At 32.6% G+C, this 17184-nt stretch overlaps 1 protein-coding gene across 3 annotated transcripts; it reads right to left on the bottom strand.

The window, feature by feature from the left end:
• Nucleotides 1–35: 35 nt before the first annotated feature.
• On the bottom strand, nt 36–10863 carry LOC143445542 (protein amnionless-like). Of its 3 annotated transcripts, none has more exons than XM_076944707.1 (13): nt 10691–10863; nt 10424–10560; nt 9737–9781; nt 7027–7129; nt 6689–6801; nt 6270–6371; nt 6052–6192; nt 5045–5224; nt 4819–4891; nt 3508–3642; nt 2107–2266; nt 902–989; nt 36–794 (listed from the first exon to the last, which is right to left on the bottom strand). In XM_076944707.1, the coding sequence occupies exons 1-13, from the start codon at nt 10743–10745 to the stop codon at nt 651–653; spliced, it is 1476 nt and encodes a 491-aa protein (XP_076800822.1). In that variant the 5' UTR covers nt 10746–10863; the 3' UTR covers nt 36–650. The 3 variants fall into 3 exon arrangements, with proteins under 3 accessions (XP_076800822.1, XP_076800824.1, XP_076800823.1); XM_076944709.1 differs by having other exon boundaries at nt 902–971; XM_076944708.1 differs by having other exon boundaries at nt 3508–3639.
• Nucleotides 10864–17184: the final 6321 nt, after the last annotated feature.

The raw sequence follows: 17184 nt of genomic DNA, 5'->3' as shown, positions 1-17184 counted from the left end.
TAAACTTAATGTTGATGGTGTTCTCACATTTAACATAATTACAGTGTCGTGTATTTACAACAGTTGTAAGCTTGTTTCAGACTGTATGATTCGTTTCAAATTTGGATAACAGTAAATTACCAACCATTGACTAAAAGGTGGTTGCAGGTAAAAACTTCACATTCTATGTCGAGAAATGTGAATACTCAAATGTAAGCAAGCACGTATTTCAGCTGTCGGTTTGGAATCAAACCAACATAACAGTGAAATTCATGAACATCTTGGGATATTAGTTAAATGAAAAATGCTATTGGTAGCCTATTAACCGAAACAGAAATCATATCAAGCACCAGATATATCTACACTACTGTTCAGATAACTGGAAGCTCTGGCTTTAAACACGTAATAACGAACTGAGCGAATAGTGTCTTGTAAGTTATAATAAAAATCATCGGTTTATAGAACAATTAAGACGCAACAATAAACTATGTTGTATGTGAATGAAAAATATATGATATTCTATCAATGAATACTATTTCATCATACGTCATTTACCAGACAAAACGAATACTGTTTGTCAAAAACATATTTGATCGTTTATGAAAGATTTCGAGGAATCATTTATAGTTATAAATTTTTTACACTTTTCTTTTGTCTAATTATAATCTGCATTAAACGTCATCCTCATAATATAATGGATTCCCAAATGTGACGCCGAAGTCACTTGTAATCGCGCTCAATGAAGGTAAACCAGCGATGCTGCTATCCTTGTCGACAAGGTTTCCCTCCATTTTCTGGTCAAATGCGGTTACGGGCTGAAAGTAACATTTTAATTTTGTTGATATTAAAGGACTGCTGACTTACTATACACTATACAGCTACCACTAGTAAGTTATTTAATCTTAAAAACGATAAATTTTACCTGGCTCATATCATACATAGGATTGTCAATATTTTGATTACTTCCATATAACTTCATATGAGGAGCAAACCTTGAAAACAAAATTCTCCTACGAACAAACAAGCTCAAAAGTTTACATAACTAATTATTATTAAACTGTCTATTTGATATCGATTTATTTGTTTGTTTAATTGTTATTAAGTCCGAAATTCGTTAAGATTATCTTGAAATCTTAATAGTGCAGTAAAATATTTGGATTATCAAACAAAGTGTCCAGTCAGGGCTGGCCTTTGGTCAATGTGACTGTGTTGGGTCCCGCACTGCTTATCACTAAAACAAAAATAACAATTTAGCGCATATTACATTGTTACAGTATTTCTCAGTTTGTTCTCGAAAGAGAATGTTTTGGTGAAACATATCAGAATGCAAAGCTATGATGGCAGTTGATTTGCAAAAAGTTGATATTTGGTTTACGTTATTATTATTTATTAAATTAAATAAGTTATTTAAAATAGGCAAGAGGCCCCGCTATCAGTTGTTGCATTGGACAACGCGCTTGGTAACATCGGCCCTTTATACACTGTCCAGTGATAAATATTTTGAGCAAGATGTCAAATTAACGTTAAATAACCCCACTAACTTACACAAAATTTACATAGTAAAAGTTAAATTGTTTCACAATTTCTCTAATTTTAAATAGTTTGAAAAGCTTGAGATTAGAAAATAAATAATTTGCGATACTTAAAGGTTAAAGGCTACATTTATGATCAAGATCCTTGTTATGTGATTTGTATTTTCTAACCCATATGTAAGATTTAATTAAGATAAGGACCAATTTGGATTAACAACGAAACTCAACTTTTAAAATTGGCCCAAAAAGGTGCCCTATACGTTTTATACGAAGTGTTTTTCATTGGATAATGTTATGCTGGTGTTTACCGGGACCACTATTTGCAACTAATGTAGTTAAATGCTTTCGCCACAGCAAGTGTACGGTGCCTTCTGCAATTATGTCTAAAGGCAGTCTTTTTCTCTTCAGGTTATTTTCGTTGTGTTGTGTTTGTTTTTTTGTTGCTCTCCTGTACAGCTTAGTTTTAAAAGCACTAGCTTACAGAGGCTATAGTTATTTTTTCTGATACGTTGAAATGTTGGTGCCTTACACATTCGCTTAAACAGCCCACATTGACCTACATTAATTGACAACAATTAACCAAATTTATGCTTACTTTCGAGTGAAGAAGAATGCTGTTGCTGTTAACAGAGCGACACCAAATAATACGCCAAAAACAACTCCCACTACAGCGCTCGAACTTAGTCCGTTTTGTGATTGAATTCCAGCACCAGACAAAGCAACAGTGACATTGATAATTCCTAAATTTGGCGTTCCTAAACATAACGGTAGGCTAAGAGAAAATAATCTGAATTCTAAAACAACTATAGTCGAATAAGATTAAATTATTCAATAATTTCATTGCAACTGTTTCAAGATCGAGAGGTTTGGTTGGGGTGTCGTCAAAGCTGAAAACAAAAAAAAACATAAGCCAACTTTTATGTAGGTCAGCGGTTCCCAACCATGGGGCTGTGAAGTCTTTTGTTTAGGAAGAATCAGCATGAATTTGGATACCCGCTTCCTGGTTACCTGTTTGCTCTTGAAATTCGTTTCCGGATTACTTATTTAGTTATTGTTTTTTTGCAGTTAAAGCCGACTACCAGTAAAATTACCGGTTACCGGTTCTACATTTTTATAAAATGAAAAAAGCATCTTTAAAATAACAATACAATTAATTATAAAAATGTAAATAAAGTCAAAAGTAACTATAACAAATGGTCTGATGATACTAGTACAGTGTTATCCACGGGATATGTGTGTATCTTAACGAAGATTTATGACAAATCAAATAAAAAAGCTTAACCTAAAGAATTTGTCAAAAAATTTACGTCAACATTATCGAAAAAAAAACACTGACAATAAGGTTTAATTTAAATTTATCAAAGTAAATTTTTTGAAATTTTAAGTATCTAGTTGTCTTTTTATACTTAATTTAACATTCATGAATTTAATTAAATTTATAAGAACTTACTTGAGTTTGTATGAATTTATTAGAATTTTTTTTAAATTTGTTTAAATCTACATGAATTTTTATTAATTCATTTTAAATTATGACTTTTAAATCACAACAGGAAACAAATTTAAATTACGATTAAGCAACTAGATAACCGATTACCAATTTCACGTTGATTTAAATAGAAACTCTCCACTCCACTAAGAAAAGTTAAAAGTTCACTTAATATGCGCAGTGTCAAATCAACTTAAATTTCACTCATGATCCATACGTAAATTTTATTAAAATACATCAAAATTTGTAAGCCTATAAAATATTGTTAAAGTTGTTTAGGTATTTTCAAAGTATGATTTCAAATATTCTTATGATCCTTCTTTAGGAACTGTTGTGCATATCCACTATTATGATCATATGCAAATAAAAATCTATATTTTTACGATCGGAGTGTGTTAAATGTTCAAGTAATACATTACATCCCAGTACCAATGTAATAATACCTAAACATTAGTTTCTGTTTTACTTTGTTCTTTTAAGTGTGAAATATGTCAAATATGCAAAACATACCGGAGGTTAAGCCGCTGCTAAGATCTTCAGCCAACTTTTTCGCCGTGCTCCCAGAATCACCACCTGCATTTTCATCAGTTATCAGCACTTGCACGTAGTCGTTAACCTTGACATATCTCTTCATAGCCATGTCTGCTTTAGAACGTTGCTGGTCATGTTAGTACTATATTTTTCGTATTTGCTGATATAGCCTTAAACCTTTATGTAAAAAACGATGTTTTCTTTTAATGATAATAAATTCAATGTTAGGCTAGATTCTGTTTAACTTTAAAATTGGGAACTACGAAAGTTTAAAAACTGGGTACGTGCAGCATGGAGGTTGGAGATGTGGAATTACAACGTGGCCTTCAACAAAAGTTTAAAACAGTAAGAGCTGGCGAATTATAAACGTTTGCAGCGGTTACAGCGCCACCAAGCTGTGGCTTCGAAATAGTTTTATTTCCCGTTTTAAAATCTTATGTCCTAATTAGTAATTAATTTTGTTGAGTGCTGTGCGTGTGGTATGCGCTCTTGCGTTATATTTGTCTGCGTGTTGGCCTGAATATTGCCAGTATCGCGGTACGCCAATACAACTTGCTTTAGCTTGCTGTTCTTACTACACACTCTGAACATCTCCTAGCTGGAAAGAACGCACAGCTTTCATCATTCATTCAGAATCCTAACAACTCGTCGTTAATTAAGATTCGAGCTGTTGCAGGTATTGCCTATAGGTGTAGAGTACGTGGGGTATTGTTTGCATTAGTATGTTTGGTATTTCGATTCGATAGAGACGAAGAAAAGGCTTTTCTGGTGAAAAATGTTTAAGTAAGCTTATTATAACGTAGGTTTGATTATTCCAGCATTGCCATGTAGGGATGTAGGAGTTTCATGTTGTACACCATATTATGATAACTATAAACCATTTTCTCCCGTATACGACGTCATGTTCGCATTCACCAGCAATATAAAGTGACATAAGAATATTGCATCATTAGTTAGACATCAGGTTAGACATTTGTGCGGTGATAGTTTTTGCTTGATTGTTATTTTCGTGCCAAACACAGTAATAAGCTTTAAGGTTTAACATGTAAATAAATATGTATGCCTGTTTTCTGTGTAAAATTGATAAAATGGTATCAAATACTTTGAAGCCAGTAGTTTACTTGTAAATAGGCCTATGTAGTTTGCTCCTAGATAAACGCACACCCGCATATTAGAAGAATACAAGTTTAATGTTATTATTGTAGATGTTATTATTAATATTATTTTCAGATTTTCAACATTCCTAAACGCTATAATAGCAATCCGGTTTCTCAATCTCTCCTTTATTACCTGCTGTACGTTGATTTTTGTATGCAGACATTGCAGGACTGATCTTCGATAACACGATATGAATGCCAGGATACTTTATAAAAGAAAGGATATTATCTTATTGAGCTTTTGTTTCTTGGAAGACTCATTTAATAAAGTTTTAGTTTATATGTAATTAATACAGCAAAGAAACGCTTCTAAAGTTCCAAGACACACACATGCAGTTCATATGAAAAGATTTATTCACCTTGCCATTGCTTACAAAATTTTCAAGGTACTTCTTCATAGCTTCTTCAGTGTAAGCGGATCCAAAAACTATATTCAGCAGTGCACCGCATGCACGGCAACATTGTCCCACAGGTTCTATTGGACTTTCACATTTCTCGCTTTCGCAAGTAACTTTGCTGCATATTCTTTCGTGAATATTCTGAAAAGGGATTGGATCTTTATTCAGCCCACGTAAATTAGCACTGAAAATGAATATTTGATTGAAAAACCTGATAAGAATAAGCTACAAGCAAATTAGAACAAAACCAGATTATTTTGCTTATAGTGTTGAATGGTACGAACATGTTTGGCTTTTTCAATTAAAACAACACATTACTGCTTTCAATTCCATGCAGTAGGCTACTGAGGAAGAGACAGGTCACAATAACCTGCCGTAAGGATACCTATCTTGATGGTTACGAGACCATATCGTTCTGAATATTCGCCCTAATTATTCTGAAACTTTCGAGTTTTTTTGGGTTTGCGAACATCCTTGTTTTTACGGATTCCCTAGATTGCAGAAAATGTTTTCCTGAAAGAATTTTTAAGTCGCTGTGTTCATAGCTTTTCGAGTTTCGTGACGATAGATGAAGTAAATCCAGACGTTAGAAGAAGGAAAGAAGGATCGCAGACAATTCAAGTCCCGCGAAATCTGGGTTCATTTGAAGTTTAAGGAATTTTGCAAGCTGTCGTTACGATTTAAACACTGTCTTAATTGTTGACAAATTGTGGGAAATTAGATTATATTCGGAAGGTTTAGACCAATAACAACAGGCGTGTGAATAACTGATACAGAGACATAATTACAAGTGCATAAAAACCACTCTATATTATAAGGTAAAACCGTCGTGTGATGCCATGTATTCATGTATAGGCTAGTCATAAGTTGTAAAACTAGGTTGTTTTAGTTTCTTCGAGGCCTTTATCACGGGCCGGCTTTTCTGACGACATGCTATTATTTACCATTTATACTAGCCTTATACTTACTCCACTATTTGTAGAAGTTCTGCAAGCGCAACCAGTTGGGTCACTGCACGTTGGCATGTTGGAATCAATTGCACCATTCCCATCAAACTGGTAACGACCACGGCCCATGCGATATGAAGCAAACGATGCTTTATCGTAGTCCTAAAGATTTGTAGATAATTTTCAGTTTAAATAGGTCTTGTGATCCTTATTCAAGTATATAAAATATACAATTTTACCTTTCCCCAAATAACAAGGCTAGATAACTTGACGTTGACATCAGCACTTACAGTAAAAGATGCGGTTGGTAAAAATACCACTCGATCGTGATCACAAGGTACCTATTCAAAACAGCTGTAATTAACGACTATGGAATATAAAAACGTTATTCGATGCTTTTGAAAATATTGGAATAAATGTCAATATAAGCAATAATGGTTCTTATAAAAGCGTTGATTATATCTAACGCTGTTTTCATTTCAATGGTATAATTTAAATGCATTTTGACATCCTTCCAAAGACGCAAAAAGCTTTTTTGTATATCACGTTTTTATTATACTTTTATTCCAAAAACAAATATACAAATAAAAATGATGTTCAAGTATGTGTGCTATGTATTATATGGATACAATATATTGGCTTGCTTATGTTGATCGACCTTTTCAACATCCAATAGGTCTTTTGTACTTATTTCGTTGTCGTCGTCCGCACTAAAAGCTTTCCAATTATCTTTTTTGAACCAATCATCGGCATCAGATACGTACGAAACGACTGGATAACACAATAGAATATTTGCCATTAATATTTTTTTCTCGGTTCATGGTTATATGCACATACTTCGTATATTATGCAGACCTTTCGGTACATGCACGACATTTTCTTGGTGTGAAAGTTTTGTTTTCAAGACATACTATTTAATCAAAACTAATACTGTCACACCACTGTACGCCAGTTGTATGGTAATTTTCTTGTTTCTATTTGCAAGGTTTTACCAACCGTGGGTTTCTTGGACATCGTCCGAATGACAGCTGGACAATTGTTCATTTATTCCCCATATCACTCTATCAGCAAAAATAAATTCGCCATCCATAGGAAGAAACTGAAATGAAATGGGCATATCAACGTTTGATACCTCCAAAAAACACTTGACTCCAAAAACAGCAAAATTTTAAAGTAAGTTTTAAAGTATTTCAAAAGTATTGTACATATTCGAATGGAACACCTTATTATAAACCTTAACGCTCGAATGTTTTGCAATATTGCTGGGTCACTGGCGACTCTGCTCATAAAAATGCTTTGTTGTTGCACACTAACTCAAATGCATGAACAGATGTATTTGGAAATGTACCGGCGTGAAGCTGGTTACCGCCCCCCAACTGGTTAATTATTCAGTTACTTGTTCTTACTGTATAGTTAAAGTGGGTTACCTGTTAAATTACTTGTTACCTGTTATAAAAGTTATGATTTGAAATCAGTTTGGGAGCATTCGTGTAAATTTAAATAAATTTATACAAACTGAAATAAACTTATATAAATTTTAACAATTAGCAAAATTTCAATCATATCCAAACAAATTGATTTACATTGCAATAAAATTCATACAACTTTTAATAAATCCATATAAAATTATGTCGATTTAAGAAAGACTCAAAATAATTAATTCAGACAAACTAACATACAGTAAGATCAAACAAAGTCCAATTTGCTAGTATAAAGACAAACAACGAGTGTAAAAACTGAAATAAGTTTATATAATTTCAAATAAATTTATTCAATTTTAGATAAATTTCATAAGTTCTTTTAATTTGAAATCAATTTACGTTATATAAATTCAAAAAATATATTTTCTAAAGATTCAATCAATTTTTTTTAAGATTATTTACGTTTTATTCTTTATTTATTAGACTTATAAATTATAAATAAATTTCTCCGAAAAATTGGCAGATATAATCAGAAATTGGTTTTATCAGCTATTTTTCTGATAAGTTGGTATCGGTATAAGGAGCGATTAATCTTTTTAATTGGTCATTGATAAAGCTTTTATAACATATAAATTCTCAAAATTTTCATAACAACCTCGTATAATTAAGGCTTAAAGTGAGGGCAAGTACAAAAACCAATTGGCCTTAAATCAAAGAGTATTTGTCAGTAAATATACTGGAGTTCGTTATTGATCGTTCTGTTGCCTATAGCCGATTAAACGGCAATAAGCGGATTTCTTATAGGTGCATCCTTAATATAAATTGAAATAATTTCATACAAATTGAACTAAATTTGAATGAGTTCATGCAAATTAAATTCAATAAAAGTTAAATGTATTAATAGACCGTACTGTTGATAATTGGTACTATATTAATTTCCTTAATGTTGACAATAAAACGAGTCTATAGCCGAATGGTAAAGGTACTCGACTGCTTGCCTGGTAGTCGTTACATCCAGGTTATACAGGTGATCAGGCTGCAGAGATTTTCAAAAAAGCTCTCAAACAACCAGCCGAAGCGAAATAACATGGATATGAACAATACAGAAGAAAAATGCGGAAAACGGAAAACACTGAGAGAAAGGAATCGGCCACACTATAACAGTCCATAGTGCCGTTGGTTCAGGAGAGTGAAAATCTTTACTTCTTACCACTGACGCATGGAATCAAATATGGCTGGCACTCACTTTTACTTTAATGTTGACATTACTCTTTTCATGTAATAATTACTAAAACATTCCTTTCGATTTATTAAGAAAAAGTTTAGAATATTAAACATTTTTATGTTGTTTAAACTTGTCTTATTTGACATGATTTATTTTCAGTTGAACTTGTTTACATTTGTTTGAATTTACTTAAAGTTATATGAATTTCTATGATTTTTTTTAAAATTTACAACGTTTACAGGTGACAAGTGATTTAATAAATATATAACCCAATTGAACTGCGTTTAAGTAACCAAGTAACCGGTAACTAATTTCAGGTTTTGGATAAGTTACTGAAAAAGTAACTAGAGAACGTTTAACCAGCCTTATGCCGATCGGAAATGCTTACTTGCTGTAAGCAATAATGCCGCTATCTTACAAATCACCAACGTGACTTGAAAAAATAAGCTTTCACCAACAACTTTAACAATAACCAGCACTTTCTGCGCAACACAACAAAATGCCGTGTAAACCGTGGTATTGGCAGATGGCATTGAACAGACTGGTAAAAACACTTTAAGTACATGCATAAAAGTTTTAATTCGATATTTTAAACAAAAACAAAATTGACAAAGGACTGTTTGTTTAACTTTTTTCATTGTATTTGAAATAATTTGTAAAAACTTTACTTTCGTATAATTAACAGTGTCGCCTAAAATATTTTGTCCAAGTTTAATGAACAGAACCCTTGTTCAAGAGAGCGCAAATATGAAGCAAAAAAGGTGGAATGGTGATAGAACATAACTACATATTTCTAGAAAATAACCCTAAAATTAAGTGAAATATAAACGGATAAATACAGTCTCGGGTCGCTATTGGAACCCAAATCGGCGCTGAGGAGTTACACTAAAAGTAAAGCCGAGCTAGCATAAAACTTCAGTTTTTAAATTTATTTGTATTCTTTCATAAATAACCAAGCTTTTATTTATCTATATTGGGAAAATCAACTGCGTGATGATGATGGCATTCTATATCATATCGTGGCAGTATACCATGTAAACTAATCCAGAATAATACTCACCATTTCACTTATGGTTTGATTGATTTGCACGTAGATGGAAATTACCTAATAAAGATAGTTTAAAAACAAATATAAATCATATGTTTCAAAGTTTAAGATAAATATATCTCAATCTATAGGCTACTTATAACTTCATTTTCGCAAATATGTGTTCAAAGCTTATGATGGCTGTATAAGCATGCATATAAAAGCATTCTTTTAACAAATATCTTTTCAGTTAAATTAAGCGTTTTTTTCTCGTAAAATTTACGTAATGGAAGTACACAAAACGTGATGTCGCCACAGAGTCATTATATTTATTTTTCGTGCAAAATAAACACGTCGTACCTTGTACCTCTTCTTTCATGCTGTCGTTAGTAAAACTTATTCGCGTTTTAAAGTTTTATACAACTGCAGCTAATTTAAATGCAGTAATTCAAATTACAGCACTAAGTTTAATTCGCATTAAAATAATGTCAGTTTGTAAAAAGTTCGAAATATTTACATACTTAACAGAGTACAATGTCCTTATTTTCAATCTTGTAAGGAACACGCTTAGCAACATTAGCGTATAGCCTTTGCCTATAGCAAAACATTTTTGCTTAATTCTTAAGGGAATGCAGCGCTAGAATCCCATGTAGGTTATGCTATATGATCTGTAGAAGAAAATGACAAAACACAAAGAGTTAATTGATCAGTTTAAATTACCTTATCAGGTTCAAAAACGACCGTATCTCCGGCACATGGAAACTCGTGGTCTGCGTTGCTCCACCGTTTCTTATTTTCAAAATTTGTGTTCGGTTGAAATTCATGTCTGATTAGTTTACCCTCAATTGATAAAACACCTAAGCAGATACATTAAAATTAACTATAGTTTTTAGAACTCAGAAGTAGAATAGAGCCCTATATAAAAGTAAGCTTATATATAGTTAAAATAAAGAGTTAATTCTATATTTTCCAAATTTTAAAACTTACTCCATAAGATAAATGCTACGGCAATAATGTAGTTTCGCGTTTGCTTGTCACGCATTTTGTTCTTTCCCGATGTTTTCTTCGAATTCTTATTTTAGGTAAAATAACTTTTGCGCTTACGCAAGTTTCAATACTGTTGAAAACGTTTTGTTCAGTATACGACTGTGTACGTTCTGCTGCCATCATACACTAAGTACTCTAATCGTTGTCATGAAGGATAATAGATTTGGAAAAGAATGCATTTCATTGCATGACAAACAACATAAAACTAGGGTAAGGCTTTACAATTTGACTTTAATGGCTATTTGGCCGATTAATGGTTTATGGGCTATAATATGTAAACTTTAAAATAAAAATAAAAACACATAAATGTTAATCAACTGGTTGCTATTTAATTAAACCAATGTATTATGAAACTCCTGAGAATTTGTTGTTGGACTTGAGAATTATATCGCTTGATGAAAGTTAATTTGAATTTATGTTACATTTTCAAAAATGTTTCGATTTTTATACACGTTTTCAGTTAATATGGATTGGAATGAATCGAATTAAACTGGTATAGAAATTTATTTTAATTTACCTTAACTTTTATGATTATGTTTTAAATATTGGCTTTTAAAATAGGTAGCAAGTGACTTTATGGGTAAGCTACTAGAATTGCGAATAAGTAATCAGAGAACCGACCACCAGCTTCATCCACAAATACATGAACGTCTACAAAGTTGATGATACAAAGTGGTTGAACCGTGTTAACCCAGTTTATAGTAAAATATAAAAACAGAATATAAGATGGCACTCTATAGGGCTAAATTGAAATATATGATAACCCTAAAGAGTGCCATCTTATATTCTGTTTTTATATTTGAAAAGAAGTAAATAAAACAGTAACCAGTAGGAAACCGGTAACGCAGCCTCAACTGAAAATAAATAACTGATTAAGTAAACCAAGAACAGGTAACCAGCTTCACGCCGGCAACGAAAAGTAAGGCGCATTAACTATAGTTTTTAGAACTCAGAAGTAGAATAGAGCCCTATATAAAAGTAAGCTTATATATAGTTAAAATAAAGAGTTAATTCTATATTTTCCAAATTTTAAAACTTACTCCATAAGATAAATGCTACGGCAATAATGTAGTTTCGCGTTTGCTTGTCACGCATTTTGTTCTTTCCCGATGTTTTCTTCGAATTCTTATTTTAGGTAAAATAACTTTTGCGCTTACGCAAGTTTCAATACTGTTGAAAACGTTTTGTTCAGTATACGACTGTGTACGTTCTGCTGCCATCATACACTAAGTACTCTAATCGTTGTCATGAAGGATAATAGATTTGGAAAAGAATGCATTTCATTGCATGACAAACAACATAAAACTAGGGTAAGGCTTTACAATTTGACTTTAATGGCTATTTGGCCGATTAATGGTTTATGGGCTATAATATGTAAACTTTAAAATAAAAATAAAAACACATAAATGTTAATCAACTGGTTGCTATTTAATTAAACCAATGTATTATGAAACTCCTGAGAATTTGTTGTTGGACTTGAGAATTATATCGCTTGATGAAAGTTAATTTGAATTTATGTTACATTTTCAAAAATGTTTCGATTTTTATACACGTTTTCAGTTAATATGGATTGGAATGAATCGAATTAAACTGGTATAGAAATTTATTTTAATTTACCTTAACTTTTATGATTATGTTTTAAATATTGGCTTTTAAAATAGGTAGCAAGTGACTTTATGGGTAAGCTACTAGAATTGCGAATAAGTAATCAGAGAACCGACCACCAGCTTCATCCACAAATACATGAACGTCTACAAAGTTGATGATACAAAGTGGTTGAACCGTGTTAACCCAGTTTATAGTAAAATATAAAAACAGAATATAAGATGGCACTCTATAGGGCTAAATTGAAATATATGATAACCCTAAAGAGTGCCATCTTATATTCTGTTTTTATATTTGAAAAGAAGTAAATAAAACAGTAACCAGTAGGAAACCGGTAACGCAGCCTCAACTGAAAATAAATAACTGATTAAGTAAACCAAGAACAGGTAACCAGCTTCACGCCGGCAACGAAAAGTAAGGCGCTTTATTTTCCCTGTACAAGTGCAGTATCTAAAAAAACAGATAGAACGCCGCTTATGGAACGGACCAGCTCGGCAACCGTGGCTTGAGCAATGAGGTATAATATCACCGACTCAGTATGAAATGGAAAATACTCTGCATCGAACAATATGATTTTCACTAACTTTTACTGTAACCAGCGTTTCCCTAACGGCCTAACTCATACCGGTTTTTCTTTTCCAAACCAAAACAAAAAGGATTTACTGTATCATTTGACAATTTGGTTTTAAAGAAACGTTGATTGGCTGGATGGTATATCCTCCTAAGGAGGTTAGCTGTTGATTTACCGCCAACCCAAATAAGTCAGGAAAACGGTAGCTAAATTAGAAGCAGATTACCAGTGAGAACATTTGATTCATTATTGCTTATATACAGTATAGTTGTAGTTCTGCCGGAACAAACCTTTGGCTGTACGTTAAGAATTATTCACAATCATAAAAGATGTTTCAAGTTTAGTTATAGACGTTTAACTTGATATTAGTTCTTAACGCCGAAACTACTTGTTTTGTTTTATTTTAATTGTTATTATCTTTACCATACCGCTTTTAATTACTAATAACCTTACCCAGTTATATCACTGTTATCATTATTGTCATTGGAAATGCTTTAGTTACCAATATCTTTGATAATTTTATCACTATTGGTAATCACTAGGGTAATCATTTTTATATGACCTTAAAAAATCAATAATATGACTTTATTTTTTGGAAAATATGACTTTATATGACTTTATGTGAAAATCGTGTATTTTTACATGCGAACAACGTCACTCACGGAACTAAAGAGTAAAACATACGCAACATAACAGTAATACACATCCATTTTTATTTTAAACCACTGTTGTAGTACAGTTTCATGTAGTGTGGAATGTTAGAGTCTTTGAAGTTACGATTTGGACGTAAAAATGACTTTAGTAAGGAAAATGAGCGCTCCACAAACGCTGATGTGGGTTGACACTTCTGCAGTTTTGCATAAAGCGCTGGTGAAATGTCTTGTCTTTGTAGCTCCATAATTTGTTTCACATCGTTTTTGTCCAATCGCTTCTTAATGTAATTTTTGAGCTCAAGCGGATCTTTTCCGAAATCAAGGGCATTTAGATCAGCATGGGCCTCTTTGATGGTGTACGTACAACTTTCCATTTTGAGTATTAAATTTGAAATATTGTTGTAGTGGAGGCATATTTCTGTTAACTGACTAGTCAACTTTGGATCGTTGACTGTAACCGTCTGTGACTGTAAGTGTTATGTAGGCTAATCCTACAGTTTGCCTTCGTTCAATCAGAAATTGCCTTACTTTCTTAGTGCTTAATTGCTTCACCGCTTAAATTGGTACTTTTTATTTAAAGTATACAACGATATGACTTTATAACTCAAAAATATGACCATATAACTTAAAAAGCTGATTTATGACCTAAACAGGAAAATATGACTTTATATGACTTCATAACTTTCTTAATATACCTCATAGGGATGCGGTTTTTGCGTTAAAATTGATTTCACGACTTACTGATGCATAGAAAAAAATATGACTTTAATGACTTTAAATGGCCTTAGTAATCACGCTATGTGGGGTCGTCTGTGGCCACTTTACTTGACTTCGCCTATAATGACATTCGCTTACATTACACTTGCAGTGACATTTTTAAAGAACCCTGCAAGTGTCGTGGTATAGGCCATTTCTACATTCTGACATCGGGCACGATGCACGGTGTTCCACTTCAGTAAAATACTAGCTACAAGCAAATGTTACAAAAAAAATTCTAAGGATATTTCCACAAAATCAAATTTCTCCTCTCATTAGCCTGATCCATAAACAAAAAGGCATTAACAGTGATAACACCGAACGATGTGGAACTAAAAAATAATTAGCGTCACTGATTATATGGTGGGTGCATCACAAATGTCTCATGCTTTCGAAATGTTTTATGTTAATTGGTAATCATATAAAGTCTACAATAACTAAGATACAAATATAGACAACAATCCTGTAAGAGAATTCTACTTCAGCACATTTACAGGATTATGCCAAATGTTTGCATAAATCGACTTAAAAAGCAAATTTATATTCTTGGAAAATAACAAGTTCATTTTGGATAAAAATCTGCTAAAATCTCTAAAACGCAAGGATAAATCATAAAAAATTATGACTACCAACCGTTACAAATGTAACAAGATGCTTTGGGTTTGATCCGACAAGGAAAGTGCAGGGTGATATAAAGATTAATTCAGTTATTGAAAAACTGATAGCACAGTGAATAGTGAGAAGGAATTTATAACCTGTAGTTTCACGGTTAATTGTAAGTAAGTTTTGTGTACTTCTTGCCACCTGCATACATATCAACCAACTACCTGCAGGAAAACAGTTTCCCGGTATGCCCAAGATCTAATCGTAGATCACTTCAGCGAAACATGTCAAATTTCGTGGCCCACTCTGCCCGTAAAGGAACATAATAGGAAGCAGTTATCTTGGTGAGAAATTTTACCATGACAGTGATCAGATACATTTCATGCATTTAGTTGAATATCGAAGATACACTGCATAATTTTTTGCTGAAACCTCTGGTAATCTTGTACTATTCCCTGTGTAAACTTTAGAAAACTGTTAGACAAATGAAAATTATTGCACGTAATAAACATTTTTATTTCTTGAAGTCTTAAATATAACTATCTTCAAAATGTAAAAAAACTGAATTGCGGCTGCTTGTCTCGCTTGTCCAACAAGTTCCATGGCAAGGAAGAAGGCCGAACATATAACTCAGTATCATATCTTATTTTTAAGCGTATATAGTTATATAGCGTATATATATACAAATAACAAAATGGCGACAATTTGAAAATAACGACTCATCTCACCAATTACTATAAAATAAAAAAGTAAAAAAATTTAAAGCTAACATGCGTGGCTTAAAGCATTTTACAATGAAAAAAGACGCCCACATAATTGCAATTTTATTTCGCCAGAAAAGTTTATATTTGCGTGTGGTTATACTATGTAACGCGATAGCTTATGAGTTTTTGAGCGATTTCTTGGGATTTTTTTACAGCTTTAACACCAGGGAAAATGCTGATTTTGTATGTGATGATGCTAAAGTATGAATGCGAAATGCCATAGACATAATCAGAAACAATTTTGCAAGTTTTGTCTTCATCTTTATTGATATCTTTTGGTTTCATAATGGTAGGCTAACCATTCAATCAGCCGAGCAGCTGCGCAAAGAGCAATGTTCTGGAGTTTTAGGCGCTGAGGGCACAAGTGGTACTTCAACTTACATCATACGTTCCACTTCTAAGAAGTGATTGACGGTTTGGCGGCAAATAAGAGGCAAAATAAAACGTTTTTGCTAAAAAAATTAAGGTCTGACAAACAAACAAAAGCTTACTCATGGTAGCAGAACAGAGTGCGATAAAACAAATACCGTTGATAAAGTATGATTACTTGCCTTACTATTTTGCGCTTATACTGAAACGTAACAGGTGAATGACTTCTCATCTCACTAAACACCGAAGGGTTATAGTTTGTTAGTGGTGCTCATTCACTTCCGGCAGTTTTCGACTATTTTTGAAAAATATTACGTGCCACAGCCACTTAAATGTGTTGTAACATATTTAAGTATTTTCAAGTTATCGAATGTTGTGCGAGACTTCAGTGTTGCATGTGTCTGAATTGTTTATTTTACGAGAAAAACTTGTTGACCCAGATTCTAGAAAACGGTAGTATAATATCTATAACATCTTGGAAAAATACTTTTTTTCTCAACTCCACATAAAATTTACTTGCATTGAAACATTGGTACTTCGACGTCTGGTAATCCAGACCATTTACAATGGATACCCACTTATTCAAGCGCTATCTGGCGGCGGATTACTATTAAGTCGCTTAGGAGGTCGCTAACAATAGAAAACAAACCGTCAGAAAACAAACTACTTTATAAAACAATTTCAATGCAAGTGATGTTGCTGATAAGAAGTTTTATTTGAAATAACACTCAATAGCCGATGATATGCGAATGAATGAGTAGGTTTAACAAGCTGTCTTTGATGGTAGCGAGTAAGGCGCCAAGAGTCGTTGATATAGTTGATAATTGCATGAATTAAAGACAACGAAAAATGCACGAACTCTAAACAACTAAACAATTTTAATAAAAAGAATATATCCAAATAAACTTTTTACGCACATTCCAAAACTTAAAAAAATATTTATTCGTTACATTGGTTCTAAATAATTTCCCTACACTCCTATCAAAAAAGATTGATTATACTATAGAGTATACTATTTAAAAAATAGCAAAGCAATAAAGTATCAAACATTATATTCATGTGGACACCAGACAAGTTCTGTAGTTGCTGAAGAAAGGATGAATCCACTGACAA

Source organism: Clavelina lepadiformis, chromosome 2 (genome assembly GCF_947623445.1).
Source record: "Clavelina lepadiformis chromosome 2, kaClaLepa1.1, whole genome shotgun sequence".
Classification (NCBI taxonomy): domain Eukaryota; kingdom Metazoa; phylum Chordata; class Ascidiacea; order Aplousobranchia; family Clavelinidae; genus Clavelina; species Clavelina lepadiformis.
This window is presented reverse-complemented; position numbering and strand designations above follow the sequence as displayed.

Bases quoted from the DNA above. Each gene is read 5' to 3' on its own strand.
- LOC143445542 (XM_076944707.1), bottom strand. From the start codon at position 10,745: ATGCGTGACAAGCAAACGCGAAACTACATTATTGCCGTAGCATTTATC. The intron at 10,561-10,690 runs GTAAGTTTTAAA...GTATCTGCTTAG, and splicing joins CGTAGCATTTATCTTATGGA to GTGTTTTATCAATTGAGGGT. The intron at 3,643-4,818 runs GTAATAAAGGAG...AACGTTCTAAAG, and splicing joins CAAAAATCAACGTACAGCAG to CAGACATGGCTATGAAGAGA.